The sequence below is a fragment of the Microcebus murinus genome, chromosome 18, assembly GCF_040939455.1.
Source record: "Microcebus murinus isolate Inina chromosome 18, M.murinus_Inina_mat1.0, whole genome shotgun sequence".
Classification (NCBI taxonomy): domain Eukaryota; kingdom Metazoa; phylum Chordata; class Mammalia; order Primates; family Cheirogaleidae; genus Microcebus; species Microcebus murinus.
In genome coordinates this window covers 2675490-2696868 of record NC_134121.1, presented here as the reverse complement: position 1 = coordinate 2696868, position 21379 = coordinate 2675490, and the positions used below count along the sequence as shown (strand labels likewise).

The window sequence follows — 21379 nt, the reverse complement described above, 5'->3', positions numbered from 1 at the left end:
TTCATGGCAAAAGTTTTAAATGTTTAATGAAAAAGACTTGCAGCAATGCATTATTTACATGTGGATAAGAAAAGTCAGCAGCAGCAGCCTGGAGCTTTTCCTGGGGGCGCTCTGAGAAGAGATTTCACATAAACCCCTTTAATGGAAGCTGACCCTAAGTGTTTCCAAACAGGACTACAAAATACGTGAGCCACCTCCAACACATCTACAGCGCAGTGGGACTGTTTCTTCAGATCAGATCGGCAACTGAAAGTGAAAAAAGATAGTGATTGAGAGAAAATACAAACAAAATGAAAGCTCGCAAATTTAAGGGTGCACACTAGACTTCTCAAATGAACAAAAACAAATAAGAACAAGATATTTCTTACCGTTCATAGGCATTTCATCAATCTGAGTGGAGTAGTACTGCTCAATATCCCGGAGGATGCGGATGTCATCGTTCTTTACAAAATTAATGGCCACACCCTTTCGACCATATCGACCTGATCTCCCAATTCTTCAGGAATAAAACAAAATTACTTTAGTAAATATAGCAAAAAAGACTTAGCAAATGTATCAACAAAAGTGAAACCAATGAAAAACTTGCGGCCCTACCTGTGTATGTACAGCTCTCTGTTATTGGGCAGGTCGTAGTTAATGATGAGGGACACCTGCGGGACATCCAAGCCCCGGGCCCAGACGTCTGTGGAGATGAGCACTCGGCTGCAACAGGAGGGGGTACCGGAGTCAGTCACCTTTGTCTTAAAAGCAGACTGGACCTGCTTCCAATACTAATTGTAAACAAACCTGGACTATGCGTCCAAAACACAGCGATCACCCCTCACGCAGCCCGTCTGCAAACGCAAAGTGCTAGGGCAGCACCAGAAAGACCTGCTCAGGGCCAGCTAGTCTATTTACTTAGGTCATGTGTTCCACTAGATAAAAAAAATTAGGTATCTTTTACCATACAACATTTAATTTGTTTAAAGTCATTCCCAGACCAGTCCCAGTAATTGGGAAAAATATTTTATTTTTGCCTACCAAAATATCAATTAAGAGTAACCTCACTGATTCTGGTTCAGTGGCTGTACTGTTTTCAAATCTGAAATGTGACCCAGACCACTCCCCTTCACCTTGGAGTCTGACACAGTGCAGAGCTGTGCCGTCTGCCACGGAGGTCAGGGCCCCACTTGCCCACTGAGAACCTGCAACGTGGCTGGTCTGAAGTGAGATCTGCGTAACTGCAGAATACACACTAGATTTTGAAGACTTAGTACAGAAAAGGAATGTAAAGAATCTCATAAATATTTTAATACTAATTACACTGAAATTATATAATATCTTAATAAAATACATTATTAAGAATAGAGGCCAGGCATGGTGGCTCACGCCTGTAATCCCAGCACATTGGGAGGCCCAGCTGGGAGGATCACTTGAGCCCAGGAGTTTAAGACCAGCCTGGGCAACACAGTGGCCCCATCTCTACAAAAAAATAAAAAATTTAGCTGGGTGTAGTGGCAGGTGCCTGTAGACCCAGCACTCAGGAGGCTGAGGCAGGAGGATTGCTTGAGCCCAGGAGTTCGAGGCTGCAGTGAGTTACGATCATGCCACTGCACTCCAGCCTGGGTGACAGAGCAAGACCCTGTCTCTTAAAACACACACACAAACAAATAAACTTCACCTGTTTCTTTTTACCTGTTTTAATGTGGCTACTAGAAATTTTAAAATTACACATGTAGCTTGACTTCTATTCTATTGGACACCACTAGTCCAGAGTCATTAGAGTATTAAGGAACAGGAGAACAGGAGACAGAAGTTCAAAGCATGGGAGAGATGTCCCTGCTAGCACACCACACACACCCAGAGTCCCAGAGGGACAGGAGAGAAAGAGCGGGGCTGGAGAGGATTTGAAATGCTAAGGCTGAGAGAATCCAGAAGTCCTACAAATGCCAACAAGAGACAGAAAACTAAATCCACACTAGACATACCAGGGTAAACACTGATGAAAACAAAACACAAAGAAAAACAAACCATCCTACAAAAAGACATTGTTTCTGAAGGAACACTTAGACTGGCAGCTGACCTCCCGACAGCAGCAGTGGCAGCCCAGGCCCAGTGAACTGCGCCATGGAACCGACCTCCAACCCAGAACTCTCTCTCAGCAAGCACCCCCTTCAAGACACCTGAAGGAGATATTTCAGAGTGGAGTAGACATTTTCAGACAAATTAAAACAGATGATTATCACCAGCAGACCCAAGTCAACATAAATATAACAGATATTCTTCAGGCAGAAGGAAATTCATCCCAGCTGGAAGTTCAGAGATGAAGGGAAAGAGGAGAGTAACCAACACGGCCAATATGGATCTAAATGAGTGCTGTTATTGCAAATGAAAATGTCTTGTGGGCTTAGAAATAAATCGAAATACATGGCAACACTAAGTTTGGGGGATAAATGAAGTTAGTGCTTCCAGGTCCTTGCATGTCTAGAAAGACAGTGAAAGTACCAATTAATGATAGAGAACAGAGACAATATGTCACAGCTATAGGGCAGCTACTACATAATATGAAAACATACACATCTTCCAAAATAAGAAAGAGGGAAAAGGAATAGGGAAAAAAGGAACCACAGAAAAAGTATAACAAATGCACTTATGAGACGGTCAATTTAAAACCAAATAATCACAGGTCGGTTAACGATGGGGATGGGTTGTAAGAAACGTGCCGTTAGGCGATTTTGACGCCGTGTGATCACACGGTGTACTGACACGAGCCCGACGGCAGAGCCTACCACAGCGTGGACTGTGCGCTACAGCCCACTGCTCCCGCGCTGCGGCGCTGATCACCATAGCAACAGAAACCCGACGGGAAGTATCCGTGCATCTAAACACAGAAAAGGTCTGGAGACACAGTATTATATGATCTTAGGGACCACGATCCCATATGCAGTCCACCACCGACCAAAATGCTGTTGTGCAACACCACTGTTAATCAGTATTTACAGTAAATGAAACAAGAATAAATGCTCCAATTAGAAGATAACTATTATAATTATTAGACCAAAACAAAAACGCAAAACTCTGTTTCCAAGAAATACACCTAAAACGTAAGGATACGGAAGGAACGTAAAAAGATGAGCACATGTGCTAAGTGAACACCACCCAAAGCAAAGCTGTGTGGCTCCAGCAGATGAGCAGGTTTTAGGACAAAAAGGATTGCCACAGATAAAGACACTTCAACGATAAGCTAAATTCTTCAGATACCATAATTCTACAATTACATGTAGTCTCGGACTAAGTAAAGCAAAAACAGAACCACGCAGAGGATGACCTTGTCTACCCACTCTCAGCACTGGCCATGCAGGGAAGAAAACCGTGAGAATGCAGAGGAACTGAGAGCACAACCAGCAGCCAATCCTAACGGGTGTGTCCTGCGTGAGCACACCGGGCGCCCTCCCCACCCGCACGCCTTCCCCGCCGGCCGTTAGCTGGGCCACAGAGCAAGTTGGAATAAAGTTCAAAGCTCACAAAGCACGTTCTCTGACCACTGTGGAATTAAACTAAGAACTAATCACAAAAAGATGAACAGAAAACCCCCATTTACTTGGAAGTGAAATACACTTCTAGATGAGGCACACAACCTAGCCGGTTCAGGCCACTCATCTCCCCGACCTGATGTCGCACAGGAACATGGGGTTCTCCCCTTTCTACAGGGTCACCTGCTCTCCCCGAGCCTCAGCCGTGAGAGGAGGGAGCAGCGTCCCCCAGGGTTTTGGGGCAGTGGGACTGGGGCAGTGCGCGTGAGCTGAACACAGCGAGGCACCCGGGACGTGCGCACCCGGAACCGGCGCCAGAGCGCAGCCGACTGACCTGGCGCCGGACCGGAACTCCTTCATGATGGACTCGCGCTCCTTCTGCGGCATGTCTCCGTGCATCGAGGACACGGTGAAATTGGCTTCTCTCATCTTCTCCGTCAGCCAGTCAACCTACAAATCGGATCAGAGATGCTACTGGACGCTGCGTATTCAGGGCTTTATTTCGGTTTGCAGAAGCAGTATGAACACTCCTGAGGCAGCTTCTCCCAACTCAGACCAATCTTCACTGCATGTGCAGAAAACTCACCTTTGCCCAGCAAATACTGGGGCTCACTCACAAAACTCCATTAATTCATTTGTTCCATATAGCAATTCTTTTGTGGGGGAGGGCATGTCTGATTATTCTCATTTAAATTTAAGTCTCGTGAGAACACAGTCCAACTCCTTTTCCCTTTCCAGGAAAGCGGCAGGAGGTTCTCAGTCGCGCCTCCCCTGGGGAGCTGAAACTGCTGGGGCTGCCCACCTTACACCAATCAAACGTGAACCTTTAGGGATGGGACCAACATCAACATCAATATTTTTGTAAATCAAGCTTTACAGGGACACAGCCATGCGCGTTCCTTTGATTACTGCCTACGATCGCTTTTCCAACAAAGACTGCACCCAGAGAGCCTAATATGTATTATTGGTCCTCCCCAGAAAAAACTTGATCTAAGCCATTAAGAGACTCAATCTTCCATTTCCCTAAAACATCATCAGACAAATGAAGAGGCAGCGTACCTTCCTCTTGGTGTTACAGAAGATGACCGCTTGCGTGATGGTCAGTGTGTCGTAGAGATCACACAGGGTGTCAAACTTCCACTCTTCTCTTTCCACTGCCACAAAAAACTGTTTGATGCCTTCCAAAGTCAACTCATCACTGGCGGACAAAGACACAGCCTGTTACACTCGCACCCTTCCGACCGGGACTCGAGGACGAGCTAGGGCCCTCTGGGGAGGGCCACGCCGCCATCGCCCACAGCTTTGCCACGGGTCGCCTACCTGTCCCAGCCACAGTCCTGTCCTGTCCCTACTGCCGCCACACAGGCCCCTGCTCTGGACCTGCCTATTCACAATTTGCACCACCTCGAGTATGGCTCTAAACAAAACACACTGATAACTAAATACTGGAAGCTAATTTTTAAATTTGGAATTACTTGGTCAAAGGAGAAAGAGTGTTATAATCGCTTATTTTTCAAAAAAGGAAATTAGGAAGAATTTTCATGTTTTAAACCCTCTTACAGATGCAACCCAATATTTCAGTAACACCTGAGAAGAGGGCACTCTTACCGTTTTACCAGGATGCGGATTGGGTCCGTCATGAACTTGTTGGTCATCTCCAGGATTTCGTGGGGCAGCGTGGCACTGATAAGGACCACCTGCGTGGCCGGAGGCAGGTACCTGTACACGTCATAAATCTGTTCTTTAAAACCTGGAGGAGAAGCAAGACACCAGGGGCTGTTTACGGCTGCACGCGAGGGAACAGAAGCTGCCCGGCCCAGCTGACAGGACCCTCCGTGCTGCAGAAGCAGGCAGATCCACACACCCTCTCTACCCCACTCTCCACCGACCGGGAGTTTGCTGGTTGAGGGAACTGGGTTTCTCCTGGGTACGTCCTTAATCTGAGGTTCTGTGGAGACCATGGGCCCACCCCGAGTCCTGGATACCACATATCAAAAGCGATGGAAACACCAGCCCCAAGTCACCCACAACCCAGAAGCCCCCAGGGCAGGCGCGACTTGGTGCCACCTGCTGCTGCCCTGTGAGGATTTGCACGCAGTGTGGCTGCATCTGCCACACTCGGTTCCCACCCTGGAAACCATGGAGCCCAAATCCGCATCTCCACCAAGTCCCAGGGGACACAGATGCGCTGGTCTGGAGACCTCTGTTGGAGAACCTCCGCCCTAAGGGACAGGAGCCCAAGAGCCACTCACTACCAATGGCGTCCTCAGATGCAAAAGTGACTCTACTGAGTGCTTTGTGGGAACTGAACCTTTAACTTGACCGAGGAGCGGAACCTTCACATTGGGCCCCAGACAGGTGCATGGGACGGGGCAGGGCAGGGGTCTCCAAGCTCAGGATGAGAAGCAGCCCGAGCACTAGCTTCTGGGCACCTCAGAAGCTATTCAGGAACCCGAGACCGAGGAAAATGACCCCAGGGGGTTCTCCACGTGTGCTGCTGGTTGCTGCTCAGAAGCAAAATCCTCGCTTCACAACCCGGCCACCTCACGCTCCATTCTGGTGACACTGCCCGGTCACTATTCGAGGGAACTGCTGTCACCTAGAGGTCCTCACATATCTGTCCTCCTTTAGGGAGAACATGAAAGACCTAAAAAGTATACATCTAAATCCTATCTTTAAGAGTGAAAACAGCCCAGACAACCAATAAAACAGAACTGGCCATATAAATTGGAGAACATCCCTACAACAGAGTATACCGAATGCCACAAAAAAATGTTGCATTTTTCTTATCACGGACAGGTAAGTTTACTAAAAAGCAGTTTATGAAACAGTACACACAAAATGATTCCAAGTTTGTTAACTACAGCTGTGTACAAAAAAGTCTACAGACACACATTTTCTGATTTTTATTTTTAAAAATTATGTCATTACAATGAATATATATTTGCTTATATAATGACATTTGCTTATATAATGCTTATATAAAAGGCATTTGTAAAAAGCCTGGGCTCCCTCTGGTCTTGTCCTCCATCAACTCAAGACTCCCCTCTGGCCATTTCTGACTCCCGTGACAACCAGCCCTCTGGACCAGGCTGCCAGTGACGGTCCCCATCTGCTGAGTCAACTACTGAACCTTTCTTTCATCATCACATTCACGGCCCCAATGCCTGGCATGTGGCAGGCTCTCCCCTACTCTGGGTAAACACTAACGAGACATACAACAGACGGCAAAAGTACGGAAAAGGAGAGCAGTGAGCAGGACAAAGCCCTGGATTTGAAGGGGAAAAGTCAGATGTACACAGGGAATGTGACCACACAGGCTTAGGAAGGGGGCCACTGAAGGTGGCACAGGAAAGGAAAAAAAACCTCAAGGAAATTAAGTCTGGGTCTGTCATCTGGGAGTCCCCGGAGTAAAGCCAGCACGGAGATGGTCACCTGCAGCACTCTCGGGCCACGGAAGCCAGCGTCACCCTCTGCTAGGAAAGGAGGGCTGCCTGGCGCAGACACTCAGCTCTTCTTCCACCAGACCCTAAGAGGCCAAGCAGCTCACCTCGACTAGCGTTACGGAGGTCACGAGTTAATGTCAGAAGCAACAAAATGCTTCACCTCTACACCATCCTCCTTTAAGAACAGTTCCTATTTTACAAAGACTTAAAACAGAAACACTGTGAAGAGAACTGAAATGTATTCAAGCTTAAGTGCTGGGCTCCCTGGTTTCTTATTTTGAGAGCAAAGCAAACAAGTCTGTGTGGCTAATAACTGATCCTCTCCACTTTTTAAGAAGAGTTCAGAGAACCCTGCAGGAGAACAGTGGAAGGCAAACAATAGGAGGCAGAAGTTGGACTTGCTCGAGGTCACAGATGTGCCCAAGGCTGGGCCCGGACAAAGGGATGTGGACTTGCGTATAAAGAGTCACATACCCAGCCACGCTGGCAGGTACCGCAAGGATGGTCACGTCCTCGTCTTTCGCAGAGGGAAGTCTACGTGTATGTGTACACACACATACCTGCTTTCCACACACACCTCTACATACCTGTCTAGAACAAGGTTCATCTAACGTTAATGACACTATTTCTAGGTAGCGGGTTTGGGGTGTTTCTTCCTTAGGTGGGCGGAAGCATACTTTTCTGTATTACCTAAATTCTGTATAACTGCTATTTAGTCACACTTGATGAGCTTTAAGTAAATAAATAAAAAATGTTTTTTAGAAACCCACTTTTTGTGTATGTATTTTTAAAAAATTAATTACATGCAGAGGCATTTCTGTCCTTTGTAGCCTGGGAAGGGGAAGAGCCATGCTGCTCACAGGACAAACGTGTGCGCACGAGGAAAGCTCTATGCTTCCAAACAAACTCACTGGCACGCATGTCCATCCATCGAGGCCAGGTGTCCCGGAGGGCTCCGTCTCAACCCTGCACCTGACGCGGCTGTGCCCACCCACCAGCGCACCGTGCTCCACCAGTCTGGGCCAGGATGCCGCTGTCCTGGCTGTTACTGGTCTCACAAACCCACACCATAAAAAAGCAAACCAGGGAGTTTATGTTCATAATCACCCCCCAAGGCACAACTGGTTTTCCATAAACAAAATACTACTCATACTCAGAACGCTTCCCATTAGCTACACATTTCAACTTCATCCTGTGAAAATTTAAGAAGAATTATGCCAACAGAAAATTCTTTTATTACTCATACCTTTATTCAACATTTCATCAGCCTCATCCAAAACCAACATCTTGATAGCTCGTGTCCTTAAACTTCTTCGACGAATCATGTCTATAAAATTAGATTTTGAAACAATTACACCTGTAATTGTTGAGCTGGCCGTCCCGGCTGGCCTTGCAGCATGTCAGGGACCTTCCCTTCCCTCCCACCAGTGACCCGGATGCAAAAACCCACCGCCGCAGCACACCAAACTGAAAACGGTCCTGTATGACTTAAGCACTGCTTACAATCACCACTTGCAGCACAATTTTTATAGACAAAAGCGCTTACCAAAGACTCGCCCTGGTGTGCCTGCGACCACGTGCTGTCCGTAATCCAGCTTCCTGATGTCCTCGCCCACATTGGTGCCCCCGATGCAGGCGTGGCACTGGACGTTCATGTAGTCGCCGAGAGCAAGCAGGCCCTGAATCAAAACCCAGGTTCATGTCCAGAGCATTATAAAGTCAGAGACACCTGAATCTTCCAAAAATGGAGATCATTTCTATTTCAATTTAAGATGATCGCCATTCGTTATTAATGTCATTATTTATAGCATGAAACCACACAATTCTCCTCCTAGTCTTCTCTCTGCCAAAATGAAGTTAATTTTGCTGGTTTCTCATTACAAAAGCAATACATATTAATATACAGAAAAGAATACATAAACTTTATAACCCTATCTACCAAAGCAATAACATTAACACCTTTACATCCTTCCAAAATATATATTGATAACATCTAAGTATAAAACAATTAGAATTGTTTTGACTAAAAGGAATTTTGTTGTTGTTGTTGAAAAAAGCACATTCCTAAGGCTGCAAAACCCTGAAAACTGAAAGCTACATTAAAAATGACTTAACACAAACCAGCAATTCACGAAGTAATATACAATGATTTACAGCAAAATGTTAAGAAATCAGGGAAAAAATTTTGAGGAAACTGAAAAGCGAGGTTAGATTAAGTGAACCAACTGGTGTTTTACACTAAATCACAAAAGGACACTTGCAAGCAGGACCCGCCATCTCTAATGCCCTCACCTTCTGGATCTGCACAGCCAGCTCTCGTGTGGGGGCCAAGATCAGAGCCTGGGTTTCACGAACCTGGTGGAACAGTCAATCAGAACAAAAGAATCCTCAGTGTTGTCAAGGGTGAGACCCCAGAAACTCACACCCAGATCTACTTTAAATATCATCTCACATTAACCATACTTTGATTTCTGACAGAGGTAAGCAAATCTTAATGTCATTTACACTGCAAATCCAGCAAAAATCACGACATGTCAGTCAGGATTTTTGCTTGCCAACAAAAATTTCCTCTAGTTTTTTTAAAAATTATCAGTTTAAACAAAAAAAGTTATGAGAGGGTATTAGCCGGCTCAGATATTAATGTGCAATTAAGGTCTTCTTAACATATTTAAGTTAGTACAACTAAAGAATTTTAGGCCAGGCGTGGTGGCTCACGCCTGGAATCCTAGCACTCTGGGAGGCTGAGGGCGGGCGGATCACTCAAGGTCAGGAGTTTGAAATCAGCCTGAGCAAGAGCGAGAACCCATCTCTACTAAAAATAGAAACACATTAATTGGCCAACTAAAATATATAGAAAAAATTAGCCGGGCATGGTGGCACATGCCTGTAGTCCCAGCTACTCGGGAGGCTGAGGCAGGAGGATCTCTTGAGCCCAGGAGTTAGAGGTTGCTGTGAGCTAGGCTGATGCCACGGCACTCTAGCCGGGGCAACAGAGTGAGACTGTCTCAAAAAAAAAAAAAAAATTTTAAAATTGTGCTTTTCGAACACTATAATTACAGAAGAAAAAGCAAGTGTATCCTAGAATTAAAGAGCAGTTTAAGAGTGGCAAATTACCTGAATATCCAAGCACTGAAGGACTGAAATACTGAATGTGGCCGTTTTGCCTGTGCCAGACTGAGACCTATTTGAGAAAACAGGGTAAGTGGGATTTAGAGGGGGGACCTGTGCCACTGTTCCCTCTGCACCTCGCTCCAGAGGCACCGGGGCTGCTTCTCCCAAGCAGATGCCTCCTCCCATCCCAACAACATCTTAACTGCAAGGGGTAGGACTCAGGCACAGCATCACAACTTCTAAATCTCCACGAGGACAGTAAACGTGGCTTTTGCATTGGGGGCGATAGAGCCGTACAATCTGTAACTTCAAGAGGTGTTTTATAGGTGACAGAAAAAGAGGGACTCTCTTTTAGGCAAATAAAACTCTTTTCTATGATTTTTGAACTGATACTGTCCTCTAAAAAAATTTTATAAGAGGCTTTTTAGAAAGCAGGCAAATGAGGAATAAAGCTATTAAAAGAGCATTATATACAATTCCACATGTTGACTGATAGCTAAGCAAAGCTGGCTAAAAAAATAAATAAATAAAACAAAACCTTGCCGGGCGTGGTGGCTCACGCCTGTAATCCTAGCACTCTGGGAGGCCAAGGCGGGTGGATCGCTCAAGGTCAGGAGTTGAGCAATCTCCTGACCTTGTGTCATACGTGCAAGGTGGTAGCACGTGCCTGTAGTCCCAGCCTGAGCAAGAGCAAGACCCCGTCTCTACTATAAATAGAAAGAAATTAATTGGACAACTAATATATATAGAAAAAATGAGCCAGGCATGGTGGCTCATGCCTGTAGTCCCAGCTACTGGGGAGGCTGAGGCAGGAGGATCGCTTGAGCCCAGGAGTTTGAGGTTGCTGTGAGCTAGGCTGACGCCACGGCACTCACTCTAGCCTGGGCAGCAAAGCGAGACTCTGTCTCAAAAAAAAACCTTTTATACTACAGAACACAAAAATGAAAAAATAATCCTATGGCTGATGTCAAGGAAATAGCTGGGCCCGTATGTACAGAAACTGAGGAGACAAAGCTGTCCCTGCAATGCATTGAGCCGTGCTATGCTTCCCCACCGCAGGTCTAGCTGCCCTCTGCACAGGGGGCAACTTACTGTGCGATGACGTCTCTCCCTTTAATTATCTGCTTGATAGCTCGCTGCTGGATTGCTGATGGTTTTTCAAAACCTGCAAGACAAGACAGAAAAATTCAGCTCTCACCATGACGACAGCATTAAAACCACATACATACCATAAACTTCTCAAAGGCAGACATGGTTTTTGTTTTTTCAACCACCAACCCATACTAACCCGTCCCCTAGCCTAATCCAATGTTTGTCATTGTAAGCGCTCAAGGCGCAGGGGGGCTCAATGAATTGGGCTAAAGTGGATTTTTATACTAATATGGGATATTATTTGGAAACATATAATATCTGTAAAAGGAACATCAAACTGTATAATATATAGACACCAGTTTTGTTTTTAAAAAAAATCCCTGGGGCTCGCAGGTTCTGGAAGTATGGGCATCAAATGTCATTGGTGGTTACAGCAGAAGAGCAGGGTGGGGAGAAGCTCGCTTTTTACTCTAATTATGTCTGTATTGTTCGATGATATCACAGACAGCCTACATTTTTTGTTCATCACTTTTTAAATTAAAAAAAAAGGCCAGTAGCACTGTAGTCACTGCTCTTCCCTATTAGCTAGCATTAAGTCTATGCATTGCTCATGTGGTCTACAACTGTACCTAATCTGCTGGGTTATATTGTGCGGTGTCCAGCGCTGTTCTGTGTGGTTGCAGCTACATTAACTACAATATTATCTTTCTTGCACAGCAGTTACTACCAAGGGATGAGACTATTTTGAAGGACAAAAAGTATTTTTCGGCCGGGCGGTGGCTCACGCCTGTATTTCTAGTACTCTGGGAGGCCGAGGCGGGTGGATCCTTTGAGCTCGGGAGTTCGAGATCAGCCCGAGCAAGAGTGAGACCCTGTCTCTACTAAAAAAAAAAAAAAATAGAAAGAAATTAGCTGCATAACTAAAAATATATATGTATAAAATTAGCCGGGCATGGTAGCACGTGCCTGTAGTCCCAGCTACTCAGGAGGCTGAGGCAGGAGGATCGCTTGTGCCCAGGAGTTTGAGGTTGCTGTGAGCTAGGCTGACACTACGGCACTCTAGCCCAGGCAACAGAGTGAGACTCTGTTTCAAAAAAAAAAAAGTATTTTTCAAGCAGTCAAATAAAACTTTATGTACAAAATTCTCTTTTAGTGTTTTGGTACTCTTTTTAGAAATGTAGCACAATTTCTCACCTTAACACAAGAGTAAATATAAGAGATGACTTAAACTAGTCATGAAGTATATGAATGTGAAACCAACAAAGGTATCTTAGAGCAGGGACGCCCTGGGTGCCAAGAAGGCAGGTGGGGCTGTCCCCCTCAGTGAGGCCCGGCTGCGGTGCTTCCTAGTCATCTGCCATTACCTCAGCAACTACATTTCACTTTGTCTAAACTGTCTGAGCATCAAGAACTGTTGGATAAAAGATGTCTCAGTCCCAGGCATTAAACATAATCAATGCTGATAATTCCCACCTGCGTCCCCAACCTGACCTTTTCCCCAGGCTACCTGCCCGCAGAACATCTCCAACAGGATGGATCACAGACCTCTCAGACAGACCAAGGCAGAGCTCCCAATTCTGCCTCCCTGGCATGCTGCCTGCCTAAGCAGACAGCACCCACCTAGTTACTCAGAGCACCAAGAACTCACACTCCAGTCCTCCCTCCTCTGCCGCTCATATTCAATCCATCAGCCAAGACCATGAGCCCTATGTACTCCATCTCAAACGCAACACCGTTGCCTCTCCCAGAGACTAGAGCAAAAGCTCTCAACTCATCTCTCTGCTTCTTCTCCTTCCTCACCTCACCCCAAGTCCAGACACCCAGAATAACCTCTGTAACTGTAAGTCTGATCATGTTGCTTTGATGTTAACACCCTCCAGTGAGTGGCTTTACACTGCACTCAGAAATGAAGTTCAAGTCTTCATCACCGTGTTTCTTCAGTAAATTGGGCTCCTGCCTATCCCTCCAAAATTCCACCACAGGGAGCTTCTTTCTGTTCCTGGAATGCACCCGGCTAAGGGTTGCAAGGCCCTGGCACCAGCTGTTTCCTCTGCCCTGACTGCTCCTCCCTCTGCTCATAACAGGCTCCCAGTCCAGATCTCGACTAAAATGTCATCCCCTCCTGGCAGCCCCCTCGCCTATCTGCTCCACTAATGCTCTCCTCCCCGAAGTCCTATTCTACTCAACCACCCCGCCTTGTGTTCTCCATAGCAACAACCGCTGCCCGAAGCAACCTTGGTTTTATGTTGTTCTTCTCCCAAAGAAAATTGGGAGAACGTAACGGCACGTACGTTCCGTGCCGTAACGGCACGAACCTGTCTGGTTTACCGCTAATCCCCCAATGCCCACAGCCAATAATAGATACAAAAGTTATTTGCTGAGCGAATGATCCCGAAGCACCGGGAAGACTTTGCAGCCCCCGCTGGACCCAGCTCGGCACCCTCCCTGTACCAGGAGCAGGCACCGAACGAACCCACGCGAATCAGGGGGCGACCGGGTGCCGGGGGCGAGGGTCGCACGTCATCGAGCCCCGACCTCGGCCCTGGCCCTGCTGAGGGACCAGTAAGTAACCTGGCCCGGCGACCCCCGGCCGGGCCCCGCGATCCGGCCCGCGCCTCCGGCCCACCCCGCGGCCCGCGCCCACCGACCGTAGGCGTAGATGCCGCGCAGCAGGTCCTCCCGCAGGCCCATAGTGTCGAACGTGGGGGTCACGTCCACCTCCTCGCTGGTCTCGAATTCTACTTTGGTCATGTCTTCCTCTTTGAGCAGCCGCTTCCGCGCCGAGCCCGAGGTCGCCATCGTGGCCGTGGCCGCCATGATTCCGACCCGCTGAGAGCAGAGCGCGCGCCGCGGACCTACTTCCGGTTTCCGCCGCGGCGCCGGCGCCAAGAGGGGTTGACGTCACCGCGCGCGCGAGCGTCGGACGTGCGTCCGTGCGCGCATGCGCCGGGGTCGCGCCAGGGGAGGGGCGGGGCGCTTCTCGTCACGTGAGAGGGGAAAGGGCGTTTGTTTCCGGGAAAGGATTGGTGTTGCTGCTCTCGCGCGATGTGGAGCTCCCGCGGGGTCTCGCGAGGGGCGGTCCCCAACCGCCTCATAAATAGAGTGCAGAGGCGGTAGGAGGGATGAGACTTATGCTTCCGCCCGGATGGAGGTGGTCTGTTTGCCGGGCGGGATGTCGAACCGGAGCTGGGGGAGCAGGCTGACGGCCGGGCGCGGTGCCTCTGCCCGGCGTGGGGTCCCCGGCGGTTCCGCGGCCAGAGTCCGTCGCTCCGTCGTCCCTCAGGCGGGCCGCGTCGGTGAGCGCGCGGGCCCAAGGCTCCGCCACCGCGGCCGCCGGCGGAGCGCCGCGAGGAGTTGCGGCCCGGAGGATGGGCCTGCGGGCGAGCGTGCCTGCGGGCTGCCGCCGCCGCCGGCGTGTTCGGGTTTGCGGGGCCGAACGCCTGCCCGGGACCTGGACGTGCAGGTGCTGACCCGCCCTCGGTGGCCCGCGGACGCCAGGGACGCGGCGCTAGACAAGGACGCCGAGTGTCGCGTCGACTAAAGGAAAAGCATGAAGCTTTTAAAGAGTTAAAGTTGGTTTTGTGCAGCCGTCTGGCCGAGGACTGTGGACCCAGGCCCACCGTCCGGAACAGCCTCGGGGAGGGCCGCCGGGCACAGGCCCCCGCCCACTGCTAGATGCCGGCGGCGAAGGCGACGCTGGAGCACGTGGAGGTGCGGGCGGGAGAGCACGTGTGGTCACAGAGCACGGACGCGCCGCCTCTAGCCCCACCGGACATTATCGTGTTATGGGTAGGACGAAGCAAGGACGGGGGTCATTTATCTTTTAAGGAATACAGCGACGCGGGCAAGTGACACGTGCTGCATTCTGTTTTGCCTTTAAGCCATCCCTCCAGAGAGCTGTACGCTGTCACAGTCAGGGGTTGCGAAATTGTGCTGGGCAAGTAGGAAGGAACAGACGCGACTTTCTAAGGTTTGCTACTTTGTCTCACGATCTCATCGATCATTTTCACGTTGCTTGTTGAAATGGTAATATTGTGGATAGACTGGGCTAAATAAAATGTGCTTTTTAAACTAGTTACATCTGTTTCTTTTTATGTCTTTTAAATGTGGCTACTGTAAAAAATTTTAACTCAAGTACTGGACTGCTTGCTCTATGCACTTAACACTTGGTGGAAGGGAGAGGAAAGTAAAGTGAGGATTACTGACTTTAAGAATGCTAGTGTTAAATTATTACACTCTTCTACTAAGTGCAAAAAGGATCATTGCCTCTCTTGCACTTGTTCAAAGTGTTTTAATCTTATTCATGGTCTGCCTAGACTTGTGGTTTTCCTCCACGTTTTTGTGAGTAGATGATCTAACATTTTACACATTTTCCACCATTTTCTTGGTGATGTTGTTTATGCCACGTCTGAATACTCATGTTAGAAGCCTCTTCCCTTTTTGAAGAGCCAATAGCTTTTTAGCCCTGAGTTCACGCAAATGACAGGAGCTGGGACTCGGCACAATCACTGGGTGAAGGATGCTCTAGGGAAAGTATGGGGCATAAACAGACGTGGTCCCTCCCTCCTTGAGATTAACTGGGTGAGATGACCTCCCCCCAATATAAACTGTGGGAGGTGAGGTGCCAGAGACTGAGTGGTGCTGGGTGAAGCGTAATGGCCCTGTCCACCTCTGGCCAGGAGGCCTCTTTTCTTAGACACCAGGGAGCCCTGGGACAATAAGGAGTGTAAGTCCTCTCTTTGGAGAACTCAGAGCTAGAAGGGAGTGCAGGAGATTGTGGAAGACCTGTGTTTTTATTATGTAGGAGAGGGGACCGTGGGTAAGTGCACAAGAAAAAGAAGTCTCAGTAGAAGAGATTTTTCCCTATTAAAATATGGTTCGTGCTTTTACAAGGTCTATGTGATGCTCACTGAATTAAAGTGTCAGTATGATTCAAAGACCCTCATTTTGTTTTGTGTAGTAGGCAGTTACAGTCTAGTCAAGTTATGTATGTTGAGAACATGCCTTAGTTATGTAACCTATTTGTTAATAAAATATTTGTTCTGCGTAGCTGTGCTATGCTGTGCATGGCATCTACTTGAAAAGCAAGAATCGACCACCTGCTCAGCTATCCGTACACAAGTTCCCTGCTTAAACTTCCAGGTTAATGCTTCAATTCTTATCAGAAATCTCAATCACCATTCCAAGTAATGGTGACATGGGTACAGACATGTATCTTGTCTTATCTCTTTTACTGAGGGAAAAATTAAGGTCCGGTCTGAGAAGTTCAAGTGCCCTACAGCAAGGCCTAGAAAGAGGCCCAGCTCTGAGTTCCCTGAACAGTGACTTTATAGAGCCTGGGCTCTTCCTCCCTGGGCCCCTCGGTCAAGAGAAGAGGCCTCCCGGTGGTCTTGAAGGTGCACAGGCCGGTTAAGCTCTGTCTCGGCTGCTTGCTGTCTTGGCACCTCACTTCCCACACTGCTTCTATTTTGGGGAGGGGGTCTAATCTGCAGGAGGGCAGGGGCTGTGTCTGTTTAGTCCCTGCTGTTTCCCTGACCCACAGTGGGTGTCGAGTAAATAGTTGCTGTCTAGCTCACTGTGTGGACGTCCAGAGCAAGAGGGAGGGACACCGGGCACAGTCCTGCCCAGCTAGGAGCATCATGGGCTCTGGCAATTGCTGCAGGCCAGATGGGAGTAGCCCAGAAGTTGCCACCTCTCAGACAGAACCCAACCTGTCCCTTTTCTTCTGCCCACGTTGGCTGCGGGAGTCAGGGTGGAGAAGGTTGGCGTGACTGGCGTCTGCAGTAGCGGAGGAGGTCGCAGGCAGCGCTGCTCGGCTGGGCTGGGTCCACCTGAGTCATCACTGCAGGAGGTGATGTCCCGGACGGAAGGAACCTGGATCTGATCGCAGGGGCGAGAGGCTGTCCGGAAGAGTGACTTCCTGCCAGACGTCCCCACCCATCACCTGGTATTAAATGCTGTTCCTTTCCAGGCACAGCCTCTCTAAGCCCACGCAGCTGGGGTGGGGCACCATACTAAACACTGCCTGACCCCACCTCACTGCCGTCCCAACTCCGGGACCCCCCCCCCTGCTGGCTGGTGTCCCGCAGATGTGCAGGGAGCACCTCCCCTGCACTCTCTGGTCCAGCTGCTGGGCGGGCGTAGTGGTGGCACCTGCCCCCAGAGTTTTTGTTCCAGAGGAGGACAAAACTGACAAAACACAAGTATGCAAGCTACTTACAGGTTTTATAATGCTGTGCTGCAAATGTAGTAAGGTAAAGTGGAAGACAGTTAACGGGTTGCTGATTAACCTGGGTGACTGGAGGAAGGTGCCACCTGAGCTGAGTCAAGAGTGGGTGGCCACGGTTACCCCAAGGGGTGGAGTGTTCCAAGAAGAAGAGACAGTGACACAGGCATGAGGTCAGCACCGACTGAGGGACAGAAGGTCCGGGCGGTGGTAGCACAGGGAATGCAGGTGGGGTGGGATGGGAGGAGCTGTGAGCCCTGGGGAGAGATCACACAGGGTCTCAGTGAAGTAGAGTTTAAATGTGCATTGGTTGCCATAGGAACCACTTTAGGGTGGTCTGTCTTTAGGGGGAGGGCATGTCTGATAAACGGTTTAGAAAGATGATCTGCCGGCCGGGCGCGGTGGCTCACGCCTGTAATCCTAGCACTCTGGGAGGCCGAGGCGGGTGGATTGCTCGAGGTCAGGAGTTCAAAACCAGCCTGAGCAAGACCCCGTCTCTACTAAAAATAGAAATAAATTAATTGGACAACTAAAAATATATATACAAAAAATTAGCCGGGCATGGTGGCGCATGCCTGTAGTCCCAGCTACTTGGGAGGCTGAGACAGGAGGATCGCCTGAGCCCAGGAGTTTGAGGTTGCTGTGAGCTAGGCTGACGCCACGGCACTCACTCTAGCCTGGGCAACAAAGTGAGACTCTGTCTCAAAAAAAAAAAAAAGAAAGATGATCTGGCTGGGAGCCCAGGGGCAGGGGTGGCGGGAGTGGTGGTGGGAAGGCTTAGGAGATGTTCCAGAGTGAGGCTGGCAGGGCTGGTGGCTGGGATGGGCGGGTCGTTAGGCTGGAGAGGAGGAAGATCAATACCTGGGCGTCTGGGGTGAGCCTCTGGGGGCGCAGGCACAAGCTGGGGAAGCTGGGGGGCGGCATCATGGTGGTTTGGCGTCAAAACCGACAAGCCTGCTGGCCCACACCTGTGGTCCCAGCTACTCGGGAGGTTGAGGCAGGAGGATCGCTTGAGCTGGGGATCTGTGATCGGCCACTGCACTCCAGCCTGGGTGACAGAGCAAGACCCCGTCTCTGGAAAAAAAAATCGACACAGCCAACAAACACATGTGCACCCGTGTTCGTAGCAGCAGCATCCACAAGAGCCCAGTGGCCACCGACAGACGAATGAATAAAGAAAACGGAGCACCCATGCAGTGGAATATTATGTGGCCATGGGCGGGAGTGGGGCACTGACACACGGCACGATGTGGAGGACCCTCAAAGGCATCCTGTTGAGTGAGGAAAGCCAGTCACAGAAGGCCAGGTGCAACATGTGAAATGTGTGGAATGGGGAATCCACGGGGGTGCAAGGCAGATGGGCGGTTGCCAGTGAATGGCAGTGTGGTGGGGGTTGCTTAGTGGGTGTGTGGTTTCTTTTGGGGGTGATAAAAATGTTTTGGCCAGGCGCACTAGCTTGTGCCTATAGTCCCCGATGCTTGGGAGGCGACGTGGGAGGATCCCTTGAGCCCAGGAGTTCCAGGCTGCAGTGAGCTGTGACCACACCACTGCCCTCCAGCCCAGACTCAAAAAAGTTTGGAACTAGAGAGAGGTGGTAGTAGTCACATGGCATCGTGAAATTAACAAATGACACTAAATTGCTCACTTTAAAAATGATTATGTTGGCTGGGCGCGGTGGCTCACGCCTGTCATCCCAGCACTCTGGGAGGTTGACATGGGAGGATGGCTCGAGGTCAGGAGTTCGAGACTAGCCTGAGCAAGAGTGAGACCCCGTCTCTACTATAAATAGAAAGAAATTACTTGGCCAACTAAAAATATATAGAAAAAAATTAGCCAGGCATGGTGGTGCATGCCTATAGTCCTAGCTACTCAGGAGGATTGCTTGAGCCCAGGCGTTGGAGGTTGCTGGGAGCTAGGCCGACGCCACGGCACTCTGGCCCGGGCAACAGAGCAAGACTCTGTCTCCAAAACAATAATAAATAAGTAAACATAAAAATGATTATATTGTGTGAATTTCACCTCAGTTTCTAAAAAGAAGGGAAAAAATCCCTAGCTTTGACGTTGCCGGTGAAGTGTGAGGCGCGCGGACAGCCAGGCGGAGCTGTCGGTGGGCAGCGGTGGACAGCAACAGGCACGGCGGGTTCTACCCGCTTCCGCGCCGGCGCAGTGCCGCACTGGCGCGGCCGGAGCTGGGTGTGAGGCCACGTTGCCGGCTTGGTCTGGGGCCAGGCACGCCACAGAGCCACACCCCGGAACCCAGAAAACGCCGTGTCCCTCGGGAGGATTCCTTAACTAATTACTTTAATCAATGAGCTCTACAGGCATTTCGTAAGTGAGACTGAAGAAAACATTTTCTGACCTGGCGCGGTGGCTCAGGCCCATAATCCTAGCTCTCTGGGAGGCCGAGGCGGGAGGATGGTTTGACCTCAGGAGTTGAGACCAGCCTGAGCAAGAGAGAGACCCTGTTGTAAGGCTGGTGGCGGCCCCCTCCCTTCCCTGGATCAAAAAGAAAAGACTGGAGACCAGACCCGCCAAGGACAAAACTGCCAGGCCCCGCTGAGAGGATCCACACCCAGATGTCCACCTAGATAAGAATGTTTTGGCTCCTGGATTCCACAAATACCCCTCCTAAAATCCCCAGCTCTTCCCGCCAAAAGTCCCTAGCCAGGCCCAAAGGATATAAAAGGCCTCAGCCCCTTCAAACAGCGGCAACTTCCGGCCCCCCCCCTTGGGGCCCCAGAACCTCGTCCACGAGTGTATAATAAAGCCACGTGGTTTGGCCCCCCACTCTTTCTCTTTCTGTGTCTCTTTTCTTTTCGCCACCGCCGAAAAACCTTACACCCGTCTCTACTAAAAATAGAAAGAAATTAATTGGCCAACTAGAAATATATATAAAAAATTAGCCGGGCATGGTGGCGCGTGCCTGTAGTCCCAGCTACTCGGGAGGCTGAGGCAGGAGGATCGCTTGAGCCCAGGAGTGTGAGGTTGCTGTGAGCTGGGCTGATGCCACGGCACTCTAGCCCAGGTGACAGACTGAGACTCTGGCTCAAAAAAAAAGCAGAGACATTGTGAGGTTCCTCTCACCTTCAGGGCACTCTGCTGGAATTTCTTTGTGTTTTTCTATAACTATCTAGAACTTTCTATGTGCCAGGCACAGCAGCGTGTGCTTTCCCACTGTGAAGAAGGTTCCGTTGTCCGCACCACCAGAGATGTCGGAAAGTCAAGGCTTGGGTGGGGCGGCTAGCACCCGGCAGGGCCGAGACCCCGTCCGAGAGCCCATGTTCTTGCTCGCTCTGCCCGAGTGGCCGCGCCCTCACCTATGTCTCTCACCAGGAGGAAGAGACTTGGGGTGGAGGCCCTGGAAATGACCTCTGTCCATCTGCGTGATAATCCTTAAGGCGCTTCCTCCTGGGGCCACAGAGTCACGGTTTCCCGTCTTTCCTGGGCAGTGTCTGCACTGGTGGGAAACGGGCACCCGGCCAGATTCTAGACCTCACGGAAGTATCACTGCCCTGGAGGTGTGGACACAACAGGGAACAAGAAGGACAAGAATTCTTTTTTTCTTTTTTAGCTTCTAAAGGGAATTGTTTTTTCGGGGTTTTTTGGGTTTTTTTGAGACAGAGTCTCGCTTTGTTGCCCAGGCTAGAGCAAGTGCCATGGTGTCAGCCTAGCTCACAGCAACCTCCAACTCCTGGGCTCAAGCGATCCTCCTGCCTCAGCCTCCCCAGTAGCTGGGACTACAGGCATGTGCCACCATGCCTGGCTAATTTTTTCTATATATATTAGTTGGCCAATGAATTTCTATTTATAGTAGAGACGGGGTCTCCCTCTTGCTCAGGCTGGTTTTGAACTCCTGACCTCGAGCAGTCCGCCCACCTTGGCCTCCCAGAGAGTAAAGGGAATTGTTTTAATCATTAACTAAAAAGTAAAGTTATACAACTATATTCAAGGACATAAGGTAAAGCATTACTTTAAAACCAGAGTGATGACTG

The 21379-nt window shown here is 49.4% G+C and overlaps 1 protein-coding gene across 1 annotated transcript; it reads right to left on the bottom strand.

Annotated features, from left to right (window-relative positions):
• EIF4A3 (eukaryotic translation initiation factor 4A3) lies at positions 1–14043 on the bottom strand. Its single transcript, XM_075994012.1, has 12 exons — positions 13810–14043; positions 11162–11234; positions 10073–10139; positions 9251–9313; positions 8505–8637; positions 8205–8285; positions 5121–5262; positions 4572–4710; positions 3847–3962; positions 595–702; positions 369–496; positions 1–246 (listed from the first exon to the last, which is right to left on the bottom strand). The coding sequence occupies exons 1-12, from the start codon at positions 13976–13978 to the stop codon at positions 230–232; spliced, it is 1236 nt and encodes a 411-aa protein (XP_075850127.1). The 5' UTR covers positions 13979–14043; the 3' UTR covers positions 1–229.
• Between the last annotated feature and the right edge of the window lie 7336 nt (positions 14044–21379).

What these genes read in the sequence shown, in the direction of transcription:
- EIF4A3 (XM_075994012.1), bottom strand. Translation starts at nt 13,978, where the DNA reads ATGGCGGCCACGGCCACGATGGCGACCTCGGGCTCGGCGCGGAAGCGG. An exon ending in TGGCTGTGCAGATCCAGAAG is followed by an intron (nt 8,638 to 9,250) that starts GTGAGGGCATTA and finishes GTTTTGATTCAG; the next exon opens with GGCCTGCTTGCTCTCGGCGA. An exon ending in TGATGAAATGTTGAATAAAG is followed by an intron (nt 5,263 to 8,204) that starts GTATGAGTAATA and finishes CTTCTCCTCCAG; the next exon opens with GTTTTAAAGAACAGATTTAT.